At 41.0% G+C, this 20,134-nt stretch overlaps 1 protein-coding gene across 1 annotated transcript; it reads right to left on the minus strand.

The window, feature by feature from the left end:
* Positions 1-598: 598 nt before the first annotated feature.
* Semg1 (semenogelin 1) lies at positions 599-3,352 on the minus strand. The gene is made up of 3 exons (XM_028868622.2): positions 3,215-3,352; positions 1,884-2,906; positions 599-767 (listed from the first exon to the last, which is right to left on the minus strand). The coding sequence occupies exons 1-2, from the start codon at positions 3,330-3,332 to the stop codon at positions 1,924-1,926; spliced, it is 1,101 nt and encodes a 366-aa protein (XP_028724455.2). The 5' UTR covers positions 3,333-3,352; the 3' UTR covers positions 599-767; positions 1,884-1,923.
* Positions 3,353-20,134: the final 16,782 nt, after the last annotated feature.

Here is a 20,134-nt window from a genome sequence, read left to right on the forward strand (position 1 = left end):
AAGTGTCTCTGGGACCTGCACATATTTCTCTGTGGCTGTGCTAACAGGGGCAAGTCTCATTAAACAACACTCAGAGTCCTTCTACTTTTTCCGTAAGTATCAAGTGTATTAGTAAGTAACCTGTCAGTCCAATTCCTGCCTGTGGGACCACAAGAGGAGTGTGAAAGCCTTACTCAATTTTATGAAGTTAAAAACAGAAAGAGGAAACTTTTCCATATGTAAATGGTGGGCTTACAGCCAGAGAGAAAAATTTAATTGAAAATTGATATGTTTCTTATATTTTTGGTTGTAAGTTGAGCCTTTAATGGCTAAACCATCTCTCCAGCCCGAAAAAAAATCTGTTTCTATGTTAAATCTGGTTGTCAGTTTCTAAAGACAGACTAGAAAAAGAGTTGAGAGGGATTGTAAAGTTGACTTTAGGTGGCTCACGGGGTGACTGGCACCTCTTCTGTAACCCAGACATCTACAAACGGGGATTTCATTGCTATTTTCCCCAATGCTACACAATTGTCTCTTCCTTTTGAAACTGCCCATCAAGAATGGTCCCAAACCCAGACAGTGGCAGCAATCAGATGTCAGTAAACAAAAGCAGATGATGCAGAAAGTTATATTTTTATTGGAAAGCAAGTGTTTGAGGAAGCTCCAGGGTTAGGTGTCCTACAGAAAAGCGAATGTGAGTAGAGGGTTGTCCATGAACCAGAGACCTGGGACCACATTGCAGGCGGCATCTGGAAGGTTCCATAGACTTGACTCTGGTGAGGTGAGTCCTGGAGGGAGAAGGGGTAAACAAGAGCAGTCAGATGTTGAGGTGTAGATGAACAGGTGTCTGCCTCTTCCAATTCTCCCAGAACCAGCCTCTACAAACTAAGGTGCCTGGCCACTAATGACTCCAATGGACCCCAAGTGTGTGCACAGTTTTTGTGGCTCTCCCTTTCTTAATGCAAACAAAGCGGTGAATATTGTCTCTCTGCTAGGGCTCAGGCTTCACTCCCAGTGTTGCAAATGTCCAGCAGCAACTTGTGGACGCTTACTACCTTGTACTCACATTTGAATGTGTCCTGCGTCCCAAGCACAGATTTAAAAAGAAAAATGAAACAACTGTTTACTAACTTTATTTTTTGAGAATCTCACGCACATCTATAGTGCATTCTGATTACGGCCAATTTCACCCTCTCCTACCTTTCACTTATCCTAATTACTCCCACTCCTCCCTACAAGTCTCCTCACAGTCATATCTTTTTGTTTTGTTTTCTGACCAGCTGGGTTTAACCAGGGCCACTAACATGCCCACAAGCCTGGGACTGCCCATTGGACTCTAACAGGTTCATCACTGGGCACACAATTGAAGACAGTGTCTGCCCCAAACAGATCTTTGTAATCGTACCTTCCATCTGATGGAAAAGACAGCTAATCCTTAACCCCATGGTTTATGATGGAAAACGGAGGTAATAGGGACTCAAGAACACTTACTGGTATGGAGAAAGAGATCATCTGCAATAATATCTTATACCAATAAAAGCAAGAAACCAATTTTAACCAAGCCAAAGTGTAAGAAAAAATAAGATTACATCATAGATGTTAAATACGATTGCATAGGTGGTACATATTTAGTAATATAAACTCTATGTTTAAAAAAACCATTGAGAAATACTCCCTTAATGTAGGAGTTCAGGACCCATTGTTAACCTGGGTAGCTTGCTCTGCCTCTATCATACCACATGCTCATTTACCAGGACACGCTCATCATATTTCTAAAAGTTTGTAACATAATGCTTCTACTGATAGGAACCAATGGGTATCAATCCCATAATGGACCCAGGGCTTCCTTATATACCATACATAAACACTTGGATAAATATCTCTCCTATTTGGTAGAAACATACCTCGATATTGACCTTGGTCTTTAGTTGGTTAATGACTATATTAGCTCTTAAGTTGAGTATATAGGCCTTCTCCTCCCTTTGTAAAATAGCCACCTCCATTAAAATTTCTTCTTTGTTGATAGTTGTCTTGTGATTTCTTTTGGTATTGTTCAAGATATCCTTTATAGGATTGTGAGCGTTCTTGTCCAAATTGGCGTTGTTGTCCAAATTGGGATAAATCTTGCTCTGTTTTTACCTGTTGGCTAGACTTTTGTTGTACAGATGTATCATCATCATATTGTTTACGCACTTGCGATAGCCCTCCACCCATAGCAAATCCTTTCTGCTGAGTTTGTTGAGAAAAACCTTTTAGGGATTTTGTTTGGCCAAAGGATTTTAGTTGGCCACTTTGGGATTTTAGTTGGCCAAAGGATTTTAGTTGGCCACTTTGGGATTTTAGTTGGCCAAAGGATTTTAGTTGGCCACTTTGGGATTTTGCTTGGCTAAAGGCTTGTTGGGCTACTTGGGATTTTTGTTGGGCATAAGATTTCAGTTGGGCATCTTCACCAAAGGATTTTAGTTGACCATAGGATTTTAGTTGGGCATCTTGGGATTTTAGCTGGCCATAAGATTTCAGTTGAGCATTTTGAGACTTCATTTGTCCATAGGATTTCACTTGAGATTGTTGGGATTTCACTTGTCCATAGGATTTCATTTGTCCATAGGACTTCACTTGAGACCCAAGGGATTTCGCTTGTCCAAAGGATTTTATTTGGGATTCCTGGGATTTTATTTGGGATGTTTGTCCTTTACGACAAAGTGCGGCCCCCTTCACACCTGTGTGTTCTTGTGATAGACGTGCCTGTTGCACCTGTTGCATGCTACCACCCTTGCTGTATGCTTGTTGTTTTGTTTGCAAGAAAGCACTTTCTTGAGCTGCATCCTCGCTTCCTCCTTTGAGCCCATAACTGACATGACCTTTCATAAATCCTGAAGAGCTACTCGTGAAGCCACCCTTTGTGAAGCCACCCTTTGTGAAGCCACCTTTCGTGAAGCCACCTTTCGTGAAGCCACCTTTCGTGAAGCCGCCTTTTGTGAAGCCACCTTTTATTCCACCTGGAAATTTATAGTAAGAATGTTTGTTATATTATCTGCATAGTTCCTTCCAAGTCTTATCCCCAAAATTTCCTCATAAAACTGTTGATGTTCCCACAAGGGATTTGGGTTTGGGTAGAGAAGATTTAAGTCTCATCCAAAAGATCACCCTATGGAAGAATCTGCTCACTCCCAGAGCACCCTTAAGGACACTCTCCCTGAGTGGCTTTCCCCCTAGCCACCATATTCATACTCACCATATTGTCCAACCACAGCTGCCTGTCTTTCCAGAATGAGGAGCAGAGAAAGGATGAAGACTAAGGACTTCATCTTGTCAAGAAGGGCCTTCACTGAGAACTGAACTGAGGTGCTCATTTATATATTCTTTAACTGGGTGTACCACTGATGTGGCTGAAGCTACAAAAGACACTGACCCCCCCCCCTTTTTTATTATCTCTAAATGTCAACTTCCTCCCCTCTGCGCTGTTGGGGACATTGGTAATGTTCCCAGGGATTTAGTGCAAGGACGCAATGTTTTCCTGTTATAACCCTCAGCAAATATTTATCAACCTTCTGAGTATAGATGATGATGAATGGTTGACCTTTAGTTAAAATGCACTCCTTTCATTTTCAAATGAAATCTGGAGTCGAGTTGGGAAGGGACTTTTTGTCATGCTCTGAAGTAGCCAGGGCCTGATCAAGTTTTCCCAGTCACAGTGTAGTGGTGCTTTTTTCATCGTGACATTGTTTAGCCTGCTATCACACAGAAGCTCATAAAGCTACTTGTTTGACATTGAGTTTGACATAGTTTCTCATGTACACACAAAGGAGCATTCATATGTGTAGAACAACATAGGAAGAACTGAACACAAGGAAACCCAAGGTAGAAAGTTTAAAGACTAAACGGAGAGGTTAAAGATGTGGTTGTGTGGTAGACCAGTTGCCTATCACATATGAGGCTCTTGATTGAAACCTCAACTCTGGAAAAAAAAATAACTGGGGCATATCAATGTCCAAAAGTAGCTCTGAGCTATATAACTATAAACATGGACATGGTATCTATATTTATCTAAGAGAGACATGGGTACATGCTTCTACAATTAGTTTATTCTGGAAAGACAAGACCTCCATGGTTGTGGTGGTTTGTTAGCTGTAGCATTTCAAGTAGACTGTGTGTGTAGTGGAATGAGCTTAGGGATGTATCCGGAAGGCAAGGTGAAGTGCAGAGGCATTTTAAAGGGGGAAGCATTACAATAATTGAACGGTGATAGCAATCACTGTTGGAAAAACAAGAAAGAGTGTTGGTTTCCTTACTGAATGTATGCCATGGAGTCCAACAAAAAAGAAAACCCAGTATTTTAGTACAGAAAACTCTGACAGGAGTGTCAGACAGCTGCACTAGCAGTAGGCTGTGGGGAACGCTGGTGACGCCATTAGTCTCCTGAGACAAGATGGAAGACTTGCCTTCTTGTTTAGAAACAAAGCTTAGCACAGCTGTGAGAACAGCATAAAGGGCTCATTATGGCATTGGCGACTCAGACATACACTCAAGAGGACAAATACTGTGGACATGTTCTTGGGAGAAGAGAACATCCCTACAGTATTCCATTTTACACTCAGCCATATGAAAGTAGTTCCATGAGGAAGTCTACTTGAAAACATAGTTTCAATCATCCCAGCCAGCATTCTGGGTAGTGCTGTATGGAAGGGGCAAACAAAAAACCTAACCAGGCCATCACAGCAAGAAAATGCACAAAGGAACTGTAATGTAAACCACATGGTTTGGGTGATTTTACACCAAGCCACTCTGATCTCTTACTGAACTGGTCTCTGTCCCAGGGAAGTAACTATTTCCCTTGGGAGACCAGTGAGTCACCCTGAAATGATTCTAACATACAATTGCTAACGATACCCACTCAACCCTGACCCCACTTCCCACATCTCTTCTTTGTTTTAGAAAAATCCAGGAAATGCTTCAGTTGGCAGCAATAAGGAAAGGATCAGAAATTTTTGATCATATTTCTGAATTAAGAGCAAATTTTTTGACAATCTCTTTTTTAAAATGCAGATAAAACTGAGTTTTATCAGGAATAAGATGTGTGAACAAAAAGCAGGAAGTTGAAAATCACAAATACCATGTAATTATGTAATACATATTAGAAGAGAAGAGAATGCATTGAAATGAAAATTTAAATTTAAACATTCAACATACTGACAAAAAATGAAAAGAGAAATGGGCAATTGAAAGACTAGAAAAACAAGTGGAGAGTAAGTCATACATACTGATTTCTAGAGAATGACAGTACAACTCTTGCTGCTGGATAATTTTTAAAAATATAGGACATTTTCCTTTTGAAAACATTTTATTACTAACAAGGGTTGCAAAATTTCACTCAGATGTTGTGAAATAATATGCTTAGGGAACAGAAAAGGAGATTTAAGAGTTTTGCTTAATTCTATGCAAGAAAATTACTTGACAACCTGGAAAATATAAGGTAAATTATCCTAACAATAGGCAGAAAACCTAAAGTGTATGAATATCATGGGATTACAGAAGTCCATCCAAAATTATCTACCCTAAGCTCATCATCTCTGTAGAGTGGATGAAGGCCTGGGTGAATGTGTATTTTTGACATGAGCATGGCCATGTCAAGGATGCCAATGCCTCAGAGCCATGGAAATGATAAGGCCTTCACTTGGCCCAAGTATGGATGATGATGAATGGTTGACCTTTAGTTAAAACCAGTGTGTACAAAAACTACCAACCACAGCTTCCTCATCCAGATGACTGCAGCTTGAGACTGCTCCCCTACAGAGACCTCCTACCAAGATTAGCTTGCCTGCCTCCTCCTCCTCCATGTCGTATATAATCAACACACCAAGTTTCTGCTGCTGTTGTGTCTCCATCAGAGAGCATGGCCCACCTGATCCCAGCTTTTCTGGACATGTCTCTGTCATTTGTTCATTTCCAGTAATGGCCCAGTCAGGTCAGTTCCAGAACTGTGCAGCTTATACAGCCATCTGTGCTGTAAATGTAGTGGTGTAAGGAATCAGTCTACAATTACATGAATGAAGAACCTTATATTTTAATATATGTGACATAAAATTTACTATAGTAAATATTTTTTTTATTTTTCAACTTCATGCTTTTAAGTACACCAGTATTGCTAGTATCCATCTCCAGATGTTTTTCATGATTACAATCCAAATCTGTGGTATTATATAACACTACATTTCTCTCACATCTCAGACCATCATAATCTACTAATTCATTATGTGTCTCTATGAATTTTATCATCTGGGGTACTTATACAAGTGAAAAAATGTAATATTTATTCTTTCATATCTGGTGTTGTTTCTAACTTAATGTCTTAAAATATCAGTTTTTTAAAAAATAACTCAAATTTTAAAAATAATTTTTGTGTTATTCATATGGGTGTTTTGCCTGCATGTATGCTATGAGCCACGTATATGTTCAGTGCCTGTGGAGGCCTAAAGAGGGCACTGATCCTTTGTAACTGGAGTTACAGATAATTGTTATAGCAACCATGTACATGGGAGGAATTGAACCCAGGTCCTCTGACAGAGCAACCAGTGCTCTTAACCACTGAGCCATCTCGACAGCCCCATCCCATAACTCAGTTTTGAAAATGAGCATATAGTCAAGAGTTCCCAAGTGTTTCAGCACAACTAACATGTCAGGAATCAACTGAATTAAGTCAGAAAGAAACCCCCAAAACTCCAGAAAAGTCATATTCTTTTTTTTTAAACATGAAATTAGGAGTATAAGAAATACATAACATTATATGAATAATTGGGTACGATTTTTCAGCACAAAAGAAATCAGAAAAATTAAAAGTTTATCAAATAAGACAGAAGAACGTACCTCCTATCTGAACAAGATGCTTGTATATTTCTGTGAGGAAAAGAGGTAACTGTATAGACAGACACACACTAGCCTATGCTGTGTTCATTCACGCTCCCTTAAGTCCTCCACCACTGAGACTCTGATAAATGGGGTGGTTATATCCATTTTTTTTTGAGACAGGGTTTCTCTGTGTAATTTTGGTGCCTGTCCTGGATACCAGGACCAGGCTGGTCTCAACTCACAGAGATCCGCCTGGCTCTGCCTCCCGAGTGCTGGGATTAAAGGCGTGTGCCACCGCTGCTTGGCGGCTATCACCATTTTTAACACACAGTTTAAATTTCTCCCAAGTGGCGGGCTTGCCATACACATTGCAACTGCAGACTATGCTCATGGACTCCTCACCCACCTCCACGCAGGCAGCACACAAGACCCCAGCTGGCAACAAAGGAGACACATGGGTCACCAAGGAGGAAACACACATGACTCTGCCAAGCGCTTTCGGATCTCAAAGTCACTACAGGCACAGGAACTCCAGGTGTGTCATGGGTCAAGTGTCACGTGCTCTGCTCAAATCACTCAGAGAAGCAGCAAACAGGGGGACTTCCCCCACCCTCATGCAGCATCCTCAGTTCTCACGAAGCCTGTGTCCTGGGTCTGGAAATGTCCATTTCCAAAGCACATAACTAGCTGAAGCTAGCTCTGTCCTAGCCCTCTATACATTTGCCTTACCTGAGAGCCTTGAGATGGAAGCTCCTGGAATAGTAAATTGAGAAAGGAGACAGGTAGAGTGTAAAAGACACTTCTTAGAACTCCGGATAAAGTCAGTGCCACGGTAGATCCTGACAACCCCCTTCCATAGGCACAAGCATTGAAGACTTGATAGTAGGAGGTGCTTAGGCCTCAAGGAGGTGTGACCAATGAGAAGTAAAGGCTTATTGAGCCATACCGTGGATGAACAGAAAATATGTAGAAAGCAGCCTAGTGAAGATGGCCTTACACAATGACTTCTCTGGATGAGGACTCCCAAGGCTCCCCGAGCTTCAGCTGCATCAGGGTTTGGATATGATGTGTCCTGAGAAGGGTTCACATGTGGAAAGCTTGGTCCTCATCTTGAGGATCCCATCACCGAGAAGGGATTGTATGTGGCTACCTATGACATCATCAGTGGATTGATCCATTAGTAAAGTAATCCCTGATGACATTATTGGGAGGTGATGGAAAAGAGGAAGTGGGTCCCAGTTGGAGGAAGTGACCACTGCAGACACACCTTGGGAGGGTGCACCTGCCCTCCTGATCTTCTCTTCTGTTCTGCTTACTGGCCATCACCATGTGAAGAAATGTCTCTATCACATGTTCTTGCCACCATGGTGCTCAACCTCACCATAGACCCACAGCAATGAAGCAGACCATCCGTGGACTGAAGTCTAGGAAACCTTAGGGCAAAATGAATCTTTCACTATTTTAAAGCATTTGCATCAGGCTTTTGTCATAGCAAGGAAAAGCTAGAAAATACAGTAACTTCCTGAAGCTTCTCCTTTTCTCTTGGGAGCCACCTGACTGCCTCTGTCAGAAGCGCAGACCGCTGCTAACCGACAGTTGGATCTGTTTTTCTAGGGACCTATGGGGCCATTCTGGTAACTCCCCCTCTTTCTCTTCCTGTTCTTCTACTCAGTGGAAGTTAGATTTCCTTCAAGTCCTTCTTCCTCCAGAGTCGCAAGGAAGTTTCTGCAGGACCTTGAAATTGGAATGACTCACGATATCTCACAATGTTGCTGGATACTGAATCCCTTAGACCTAACAGAATTTGAGTCCAGGGCAGGAGCCTTCAGACCCCTTTCTGTACTTTCCCATGCTATTTGTACAGTTTAGGTTGTCTAGATATTCTTAAGGAAAGTACCATACTGTTCGTTACTCTCTCCAAGAGGAAAAAAGTTGTCAAAAGCACTTTACAATCACCCCCTTTTCCCTCATTGCTCCAGGATGGCTTTCTCCTTTGAGCATCAAGATGCCATGTTTAGGGCTTACTCTCCACCAGACACCTCCTTCCTTTTTCATGTCACAGGGTTTATCTTTAGCAATACATTAATTTTCTGTGCTGTTTGGTTTTTGTTTTCCCATCTTTCTTTGTTTTACTTTATTTAATTAACTTTATTATTATTATTATTATTATTTTACAAATCTCCCTTGTATTATCTATGTCTTTGGTTCAGAGGATTGGACAAGGACTTTGTTCTCTGACCCATAAATACGATTGGCATTATCCTATCTTTTTTATTATTCATCTCAGTAAGAAAGAGTTCTTGGCAAATAGAAAGTACTGAGGTCACAAGGCACTGTGGTCAATGTTAGCTGAGTACTCTTTCAGCCTAATCTCCAAAGCCTGCTTGAAGGAAATGGAAAAGGATTAGATAGACTCCTAGGGATACCACGTAGCTCTCCTATCTCAGATTTGATGATTTGGTGTTTTTAATCTATGTTCTTTCTTCAGCATAGAACAAGAGAATGGATTTCATCGTGACCTTTCCTTCCATGAACTTCATGTACTCGGCTCATGCTCAGTCTCCATTACCTTGTCTTGTTCTCTTTCACCTCTCATGGCTTGCCTTCCTTCACCCAGAGACCCTCCTCTGTGCTCATATATACATCAGTGTATGAAATTCTCAAAAATAAAAATCATACCAAAGGAATCTCATTATATTTCTCACCGATATGTCTGTCTGATAATTAAGGATGTTGGACATTTTTCACATATTTGCTGGCCAGTTGTACTTCATCTTAAAACAAAACAAAACAAAAACAACTTGTTTTATTTGTAAGTGTGTGCCTGAGTGTATGCATGTGCACCACATACATGCAGAAGCTGTCAGAGGTCAGAAAAGGGTGTCAAACACCCCGGAACTGGAGCTCCAGGTGGTTGTGGGGCACCCTTTGGGTGGTGGGAATTGAACCACTGAGCCGTCGTTCCAGCCCCTCTACTTCATCTTGGAGAAGTGTCTGTCCAGTTGATTTGTCTGTTTACTGATTGGATGATTTAGGTTTTAGAATTTAATTTTTGAGTTCTAAATATGTTCTAAATTTCAGTCCCCTAAGGATTTAGCTAGCAAAGGCATTCTGTGTTTTGTATGCTGTGTTTTCACTCTGAACATTGTTTCTTTTGGTCTGCAGAATATTTTTAATTTGATGCAATCCAATTTGTCAATTCTTGCTGTTATTTCTGAGCTATTAAGCTCTCCCCAGAGTGTCACTTTCTCTGGGCACATGGGAAAGTGTTTCCACTAGCAGTCTCAGTGTTTCACATTTTACATCAAAGTCTTAGATCCATTTGGAATTATTATTATTTGCCTTTTTTTTTAAAGTAGCATACAACATTCTAAGTTTCATTTTGACATTTTATTTCCTTTTGTGGTGTAAGAATTTTAATTGCTATTTTGTTAGCATCTACCCATTAAAGCCAAACATCAACTGTTAGTGTAAAAGTGTTAATATTTGTTACTACTGAGAAACAAACCATTTTGTGAATTTAGTTCTTTGACAGTTTCACACATGTATATTCACTCATATTTCCTTTTCAAGTCTATCAACCCTTCTCCTACCTAACTATCCCTTTCCCAGATTTGTGATCTTTGACTTTGTTTTGTGGCCCATTTAGTTTAACTGGGGACATCAGTGTGACTATGGGACTGGGATTATCTATTGGAGCCTACTGGGTCACTAGAGGTTATACAACTGAAAGCAATGAGTTTCCTTCTTTGAATCTATGCAGAGAAAAAGGTTCATCAGTGAAGCGTAGGACACTCTGAGTACCTCCTATATCTTTGCTGAGTTGTTGATGGGTCCATTCTTGTGCAGACCCAGTGCGGTCACCCATAGTTGTTCAGAGCTCATGATTGCAATGTCTGTGTGTTGCCTAGAAGATGGCATTTCTTAGCCCTTCTCCCTGTCTTCCAGCTCTTATAGTTCTTCCTCCCCATTTTCCACAGTGTTCTCTGAGCCTTAGAGATACCCAAACAAACACTAGATGCTGTTGCCATTGCTCTTAGTTACCATCCAGAACTAGATGCTGAATACTGCACACACTTGAGTCAGGGACATGGAGAAATGAAGTGCTGCAAGGGTCTATGTATGCTATTGGTAGAGAAAAATAATCAACATTGTTGAGTGAACTCTGCAAGCTACAATTATAACTGCCCTAGCAAGATATACCCACTGGTGTAATAGTGACATGAATGTTATGAGAGTAACCAATCACTTTCCAGTTGGATTTAAAGTCCACTCCACAAGGTGGAACTCATGCCTGTCACTCTTAACTGGGCCCCAAATCTGTGGCTAGGTCATGGATCCTAGGAAAAAACTTGTACTATTATTCTGCTAAATGTACATACAAAGTAATAAGCAGCCTCCTAAGTTCTTATTTAATACCCATAGATCAGTGGGTCTCAAGAAGATTCCTTTGACAGATTACTGATACAGAGACCCACAGTTGGTCAGTGTGCAGAGACTAAGAGACTACAAAGTACTCAGTTCTAAACGGGATAGCAATATCATACCTCTTACCCCTGTAGATCAGGGGACATCTTAGACGGGATGGAAAAGATCCTAAGGGCCAGAGGCAGCAGATAAATTCAGTGAAGCAGTATTTGCCAGGTATGGCAGTTCATTGCCCATATGAGCTCATAGCAGCTGTGACTGCATGCATGAAACCTGCACAGGGTCAAATCAGCCAAAACCCCAGCATGGATCGGGAAGAGGTCGTGATGCCCACTCTTAGATGAGCAACTATTATCAATTGATGGCTGCAGGGAAAGGGGGAATAAATTTTCTTCAAGGATATAGTCCTTGAGAGGCTACCAATCCTGCAGTAGATCATCCTATACCCCCAAAATATTTTTTTTTTTTTGGTTTTTCGAGACAGGGTTTCTCTGTGTAGCTTTGCGCCTTTCCTGGAGCTCACTTGGTAGCCCAGGCTGGCCTCGAACTCACAGAGATCCGCCTGGTTCTGCCTCCCGAGTGCTGGGATTAAAGGCGTGCGCCACCACCGCCCGGCTTACCCCCAAAATATTAAGTGAATTCAGTGGGTTTAACAAAAGAACACATGAAGCTGGAAAGGTGTAGTGGAAGTAGATACAGAAATTGGAGGGAAAAGAAAGGGGGTTGGATTTAAGCAAATTCATTATATATGAATACCAGTCATAACTGACTGTGAGTTGTACTAATGTGTGACCTCATTTTGTCAATTACAAACAATCTCAATAAATCTAATTTCTAAATGTTTTCTAATTTTTACTTTCTAGGTCTTAGAAGTCAACATTTCATTTATCAGGGAATCTAATTTAATATATAATAATTTACATCCTGTCTTCTAATATTGGCCTTCCAATATGTAAAATATGTTTATTCTAGTCAAAGGATTTGAAAAGTCTATCTTATTCCACCCTTGGCTATATAATGATGAGGATGGCATGATAGAACCCCAAGGGTGTAGTAGTGGCACACATACCTTGGTGGTACCCAACAGCTCTCTAATTGAACTCAAGACACCCTTAACAAGAAGAAAACCATATCTGACACTGGAAACCTACTAACTGCCTAGGGCTAGTGAAGTCATGGACCTTGGAGAAGAGCCTACAACCAGCACTCTACTAAACTGCATAATTCCTAACTGCATTCTAAACATTTGCTCTTAAACCAACAGATTAAATGTAGTCTCCATCCTTCATCAAGGACATTTCCCTTTGCAGTGGGTGGAGACCATTGCAGAAAACCACAGCCACTCAAAATGCAGAGTTGTAGACCCCAGTCCCAGTGGGGACACCTACCAAGCTCCTGCACCTAAGGCTCAGGGAACACTGCTGAAGAGGAGGTGGAAAGATATGAAGAGCTAAAGGATCAGGGCGTTTACTGTGAGACTGTGTCTCCTGGTAACTCTCACCAACATGACTGCCTAAACATGAGCTGAAGAGAGACAGCAATAGACATGCCAAAGTGGATGGGGGAAAGCCTATGAAGCCTCAGCTGCACACAAAGAACTACAAGGAACTAAGGAAAACTGAGAGTGGGATGAACAGTCTTCCCTAGGAAAGAGCCCATCAACGGATTATCTAACACCAAATAGTCAGCCCTGAAAAACCTACATACGAGTAACACTGTACAGACTGGGTCAGTTATACTTAGGAATATAGAAGTGTGCATATAACAGCAATTAAATAAATAAGAGGCCATGAATTTGAAAGAGAGAAAGGGAGTATATGGGAGGGTTTTGAGGAAGGAAAGGGAAGCGGGGAGGGGGGGGATTATGTAATTGTGTTATAATCTCAAAAATAAAAGAACTTAATATCATCTACACATCTATCTACACATGTGTCCCTTCCAAATGGGGAAATTACAAGAAAATTGACTCATATTCACCAAATTTCCAACAAAGTAACACCACTGTGTTCTAAAGGTTCTAAAGCTCAAAAGAATTCTGCATTTTAGTATAGTATTTTATTATTCTTTCATATTATGTATTTTAATAGTATTCATCCCCCCTTCATTGTGGGGTTCCTTCAGAATCCACTCCTCACCATAATATCCCTCCCAACTTCATGTCCACTTTTTAAATAACTCATGGATTCCATATAATCATGGTTATTGAACCATCCACTAGAGTGTGGTAGTCCTACCAGAGTCCACACATTTAAATAAAACTAATTCTCTCTCCCCCCACCCCGTAAGCCAGAAACTTTCCATAGTTCCTCAGTTGGGGGAGTGTCCATGTGTACCCTCCCTGCTCTATGTTAGAATGTTGATTGGTTGGTCTTGTGCAGGTCTTGTGCAGGCAACCTTGGCATTGGTAGAGTCATGAATGTAGTGGTCCTATCATGTCCAGATGACATGTTTTTAGTATAATCCCAAGACTCAGAGACTATCTTTTAAGGTAGCAAGAAGAGGGACAGAAAGATTATAAAAACTGGAAGTTGAGGAGGACGCAAGCAACATTCTGATGCTCTTTTTACCAGACACATACAGAATATCAACTCCTCTGGAAACACAGTTAAGGAGTGACTGCTTTCTGTAGCTGGAGAGTTATACTTTTGAAAATCAAAAAGATGGTGGCTCTGACTCCAGGTCACGTGACTCTGGACTTTTGGGGCCAGAGGCAGGTGTGTTGGTATTTGACCACATTGAGAGTCATTCTTTTGTTCTCACAAGCTTCACGTGCACTCATGAATAAATAAATTAGGTCATTCCTGTCATATAATCACAGAAGTGGGGCAGCCCTACCTCATCTCAGCCAACAGATATGAAATGGAGTTCAGGATTACTGTCTGCACTTTCCCATGTATGAATGGTGAACTCAAGCCTAGAGACAGAGACAGATTTTGCTGAAGATGAATGGTTCTTGTGGCTGAACTGGAACTGGAAAATCATCTTTACTCCTCAATGTTATCATCTGTTCCTAAAGAATTTGCCTTCTCAGGAAGCATCTTAGATCCTGGAAAATAGATCATTTGGGCAGCCAAGTTTTCATGTGGAAGACACTCTTCCCAACAATTATAATTAGTCTGTCTGTTTTTCCAAGGTGACTTTTTTAAAATCTTGAGTATTTTTTTTGTTTGACTGTTATATACATTTGTATAATTAATTCTAGTCATGTTCACTTCGCATTCCTCCCTCTCACCCCTCCCTTGTTGAAACCCTCCTTCTGGAGGCGTTCAGCTTCTACATTCTTTCCTTCTTTTTGTGTGTGACTCTCTGGGTTAACTAGGGTTCCTTGCCTGAACATGGTGGGGTTGTTTGCTGGCACAAAGGCGTCTTACCAGTGGCCACACCATTGAGGAGAATGACATTCCCTTTTTGGTGTTTTTTATTTTACAGATTTTGTAAGTATAAAGCTATAGACACCTCCATGAGTCCATGCATTCCCAGTTTGAGATCTAATGTCTGTTTACTTGTCACAGGAAATTTTATACATATAAATGGCCTAACATTTCAGGTATTTTTCTTTTCACCAGTTTGTTCTTTATTAGTCAACTCTGATGTACAGCATTTGTGCTGTCGTTTATTTTGACTCTTGTATCATTTGAGTTACTTTCATTTCTTTCTGCACGTCAGTACTTTCAGAGCACTAATTGTTCCTTTACAAATCATTCCTAGGACTGAAATGACTAAGATTGGAGGTGTAAGCATTTTTAAGGCTCTTGATATCTGTTTCCTAATGGATGTAACCGATCACAGTGCATGTTTTACCCCACCAGAGTAGCCTGTCTTTTGAAAATAAATGGAGGTGTAGTTTGTGTTTTATTTATTTATTTTTGTTAATTTATTAATTTTTATCATTTCCCTTCCCTCTATTCCTTCCAGTTCCTTCCCTCCTTCTCCGTCCTCTGGGCTCACTCCCTTTCTGTCTCTCATTAGAAAAGATCAGGCTTCCTTGTCCAGCCTCAACATGAGGGCTCTTGCCTTGTCCTGTTGTATCTTCTTTTGTGGTGTTTTGTCTTTTGGAGGCCTGCTCCTTTCTGAAGAGGAAACAAGGAGAGTGGATCAGGGGAGAGGGGAGGTGGGGGAGAACCAGGAGTGGAGGGAGGAAGACTATGCTTGAGATGTACTATAGGAAAGAAGAGTATTTTCAATAAAAAGAAAACTATCATATCCAAGTTGGACACAGAAACCCAACAGGATGAAAAGAATCCCAAGAGCAGGCACAAGAGTCAAAGACCAACTTGTTCTCACACTCAGGAGTCCCATAAATATACTAAGCTAATAGTGCTAATGTGTATGTATGCAGATGGCCTGTTGCAGACCCATGTAGGCTCTGGGCTTGCTGCTTCAGTCCCTGTGAGTTCATATGTGCCTCACTTAGTTGATTCAGAGGGCCTTGTTCTCCTGGTGTCCTCTATCCCCTCTGGCTCTTACAATCTTCCCATCTCCTCTGCCCCAGGATTACCTGAGCTCTGAGGGGAGAAATTTGATGAAGACCTCCAATTTAGACTCTCTCTCTCTCTCTCTCTCTCTCTCTCTCTCTCTCTCTCTCTCTCTCTCTCTCTCTCTCCATGATGTCTGGCTATGGGCCTCTGTATTTGTTCCCTAAAACGACATTAAAAAAAAACACATTCCTTGTGATAGCTGATTTTAAATGTCAACTTGATAAAACCTAGAATCACCCAAGACGAGAGTCTCAGTAAGGGAGTGTGTAGATCAAATTGTCTTATGAGCATGCTTGTGGGGGATTGTCTTGATTATGTTGACTAATGTGGGAAGTTCCAGCCCACTGTGGATGGCACCATTCCCTGGGCTTAGATCCTGGACTGTGGAGTAGAAAGAGTAAGAATAGAGAAAGCAAGTGTGTATGCATTTATTTCTCTCTGGTCTTGACCATGGATGAGATGGGACTAGCTGCTTCAAATTTCTGCCTCAATTTTCCCTCAGTGATGGACTGTAGCCTAAAATTGCAAGCTAAAATAAAACCTTCATCTCTAATTTAAAAAAAATCAAAGTATTTTAGCACATCAACAGAAATGAGACCTGAGCTCTTCATCTTACTGGAATGGTTGAGACTTCATATGTCAGCATATGAGACATACATTTTGAAAAGAAATTAAAGTAGTTGGACTGAGGGAGGGATATACTCCTCTAGACTGGTATACCTGCAGGCATCAGTAGATCAAAACATTTGGCATAGCCTTTTAAAGTTCCTTTTTTATTTTTCTCATAGTGAGTTTTTTCTTTTATTTTTAGATTATAACATAACCAAAACATTTTCCTCCTTTCTTTCCTCCCTCCAAACCCTCCTATACACACCTCCTTGCTCTCTCTTTCCAATTCGTGGGATCTTTTTTGCATTGTCATAACATATACATATATGTATACTCATGTATATCACCTGTTCAATCTGTATAATATTACATATATGTGTGTTTTCAAGGCTGACAATTTGGTATCGCATAACCAATCAGTGTGTTCTTTCCTGGAGAAGACCATTTCTCCTGCTCTCAGCATCCCTTAGTTGCCTGTGGTCCTTTGTGTTGGACTGAGGCCTCACAGCCCTTCCCCATCCACTTTCGTATGTCTATTGGTGTTATCCTTCTTCAGCTCATTTAGGCAGTCATGTTGGTGAGAGTTTATGGGTGTAGCAACAACCTGCATGACACAATAATCCTAGAGGTACAGTAGTGTTACTACAATACCTTGGCAGTAACCAACAGCTCTCTAATTGAACTTCAGGTGCACATAACAAGAGGGAGGCCATAACTGCAAACCTAGTCAACTCCTCAGTGCTAGCGAAGTCATGGATATTGGAGGAGAACCTACAACCACTGCTTTATTAATCCAGCACAATTTGAAACCACAATCTAAACATTGCCACAACCCTTTGAAATACATCTTTCCTGGCATTTCTAAGATATTGGTTTCTGAGAGCCCATTAGGAAAAGGGTCATAGGGCTGGTCTCAGGTGGGTTATGAGGTACATGATGAACTCTATCAACCAGTTTCTTCTCTATAACAACTTCATACGTGTATATACTGTGTTTTCACCCCATTAACGCTTCCAAACCCCTCCCCCAATAAAAACTTTCTTCTTCCCAACAATCTTCCATCTGCTTTGATACTTTTTCTTTCCTTCCTTTTTAACCCATTGAGTTTAATGACATTTGTTTGAATGGATATAAGTCAAGGGGGTTATTTATTGGTAGATGGGCAATTGATAACTTAACTGTCCTTAACTGTCCACAGGACTCAATGACGAGATCGGGCACGTTCAGGGTGGTATGGCCATAGACCACAGGCCTCAATGAAAAGTGGGACCTCAATGAGGTCTTTTACCCACTTGGATCTTATTTTTGGGCAGGATGATAAACATGGACCTAATTTTATTCTTTTGCATGTGGACATTCTGTTTTTCCTTTTCTCGGGTATATTTTTTTTCCTTTTTGGTTTTTGCTAGTTTTTCTTTTTTTTTTTTGCTGTAGTTATGAGAATATGTGTAGAAGGAAGAACTTTTATTCACTGTTGGTGGGAATATATATTGGTGCCACCATCCAGGAAATCAGTGTGGAGAGTCCTTAGAAAGCTAAAAGTAAATCTACCAGAAGACACAGCTGCATCACTCCTGCCCAAAGGAGACCACATCCTACTCCACAGATACTTGCTCAGTCATGTTCGTAGCCACCCTATTCACAATGGCTATGAAATGAAAAAAAAAAAACCTAATATCCTTCAAAAGAAGAATGGATAATGAAAATGTGTTGCATATACACAATGGAAAACTATTCAGCTGTAAAGAAAAATAAAACTTTTCTTCCAAAACAAACTTCAAAAACATGAAATTTGAAGGTAAATGGATAGACCTAGAAAAGATTATATTGAGTAGGTAGTCCAGACCTAGAGAGGCACACATGGCATTTTCTCTCATCTGTTGTTCCTAGCTCCAAATCCTCAGGTGTAAGTACACAACATGGTAAGGTAGCTGTTAAAGGTGCAGCAAGGGCCGCTCACATGTTGGTAGGAGCCCAACATGTGTCTAATTGGATGTAGGCTCACTGAAAGGAGGAAAATCATGTCTACTTCAGAGAACTTATGCAACTTGCTGGGGCAAGTGAGGTTATGAAACTTAGAAAAGACTCAATTACCCCCGCCCCTTCCTTTGCTAGACCAGTGTAATTCATCTCAATCTTACCTTTATATCACTCCTCATCAAACAAGCCTCTCTTAACAAATGGAGACCACCACAGAAACCACCACAGCCGGAAACAATGCAGAGATCAGGGGATCTTGGTGACCCCAACCCCAACAGATATATCTACACCATAGTTCTTGCATTGAAGGCTCAGGGAACATTGGAGAAGAGAAGGCAAAAAGATCTTATGAAAAAGTCTGCAGTGAAACAGTGTCTACTAGAAATTGTTTCATAAACAAAACAAAATAATGGCAACATCAATGGACGTATTACTATAAAAGGGGGAGATTTCACAGGGACCCATTCCTAAACAAAGAATGAATGAAACTAATGACTCCTTGGAAAAGAAGAATGAGCCTATCCCAGGAATGAGCCCCCTCATTGGTTGTATGAATTAGAGTGTTCAACTCTGAAGCCACATACATGCAAACAACAAACATAGACTCATTAAGTTGTATTTATATATTTATGAATACATATACATATATATGTACTCAAAAACAATAATCAAATATAAATATGATAGCAATTTGAGAGTTTGGGAGATGTTGGAAGGAGGGTGTCAGGGCAGGGCTAGAGAGAAAAGGGGGAGGAGAAAAAGATAAAATTCTGCTTTAATTGAAAATATATATTTAAAAAAAACAAATGATGCCAGAAAGGATCTCTTTATTAGAGAGCATTGGTGTGAGGATGCATCAAGTTTAGAAGCTTCAAGAATGAAAGTGTGGTGGGTTCTGTCATCTATGCAAGAGCATCTAGGACTACAGAGGAGTCTGCATCTGGAAGATATCACAATCCATACAGGTCAGGTGACTCCTATGGAGAGAGGAAACAGACGGTGATGCACATTAGTGAAGACGAGCAGACAGGAAGCGAGTGTGACCAGGGCCCTTGTCTGTGTGGACCAAATGATGGCCATTTGGGGTACTAGCCACTACTGGTCACTGGACCCACAGATTCTGTTGCTTTCCTTCTCTTCAGATGAAGTGCCCCTTGACACAAACATGCAGGTAACGTCCTTTTCCTCCCCAAGCTGCAGATTTCTCTCCTGATAGAGCAAACACCCCTGGAACTAGTTCCTCACCACCCTGGGCCTCCCTTCCACAGCTCCTGCATCACAAACAAGGATGGCTCTTGGGACTCATTTAGCTCCTGTATTCCCAAAGATGGAGCACCCCCCCACCCCACATCTGTGATCTCTGAAGGATAAGGGAACCTGCAAAGGATAAAGGATAATGGGACTGAAGAACATTAACTGGTATGGGAAACAAAACCACTAATGCTTGGTAACACTGTAGCAAGACACTGAGCCATGTCAACCCAAAGCATAAGAAGCTACAAAAATACATCTTAAATGTACATGATTTGTAAGTGGCACATCGTCAAAGCATTAATTGCTACACATGTGCAAAATAAATGTCTAGAAAAGACACATTAGGGAGAGGAATGTGAGACACACTGACAGTCCAGGAAGCTCACTTGGCCTCTACCAGGGCTTTCTTCACCAGAGAATGGAGCTCAGCTCCATACACTTTGCCATCCAGCACATCCCCTGCAGGAGGTTTCACTACCAATCCCATAATGGGCCCAGGGAGGCCATCGTGGACCACCTATAAGCACAGGGGTAGCTAGCTCTCCTGTTTGGTAAGACAC

This window comes from Peromyscus leucopus, chromosome 4, assembly GCF_004664715.2.
Source record: "Peromyscus leucopus breed LL Stock chromosome 4, UCI_PerLeu_2.1, whole genome shotgun sequence".
Lineage (NCBI taxonomy): Eukaryota > Metazoa > Chordata > Mammalia > Rodentia > Cricetidae > Peromyscus > Peromyscus leucopus.

Bases quoted from the DNA above. Each gene is read 5' to 3' on its own strand.
- Semg1 (XM_028868622.2), bottom strand. From the start codon at position 3,332: ATGAGCACCTCAGTTCAGTTCTCAGTGAAGGCCCTTCTTGACAAGATG. The intron at 2,907-3,214 runs GTGAGTATGAAT...GCTTCACGAAAG, and splicing joins AGCTGTGGTTGGACAATATG to GTGGCTTCACAAAGGGTGGC.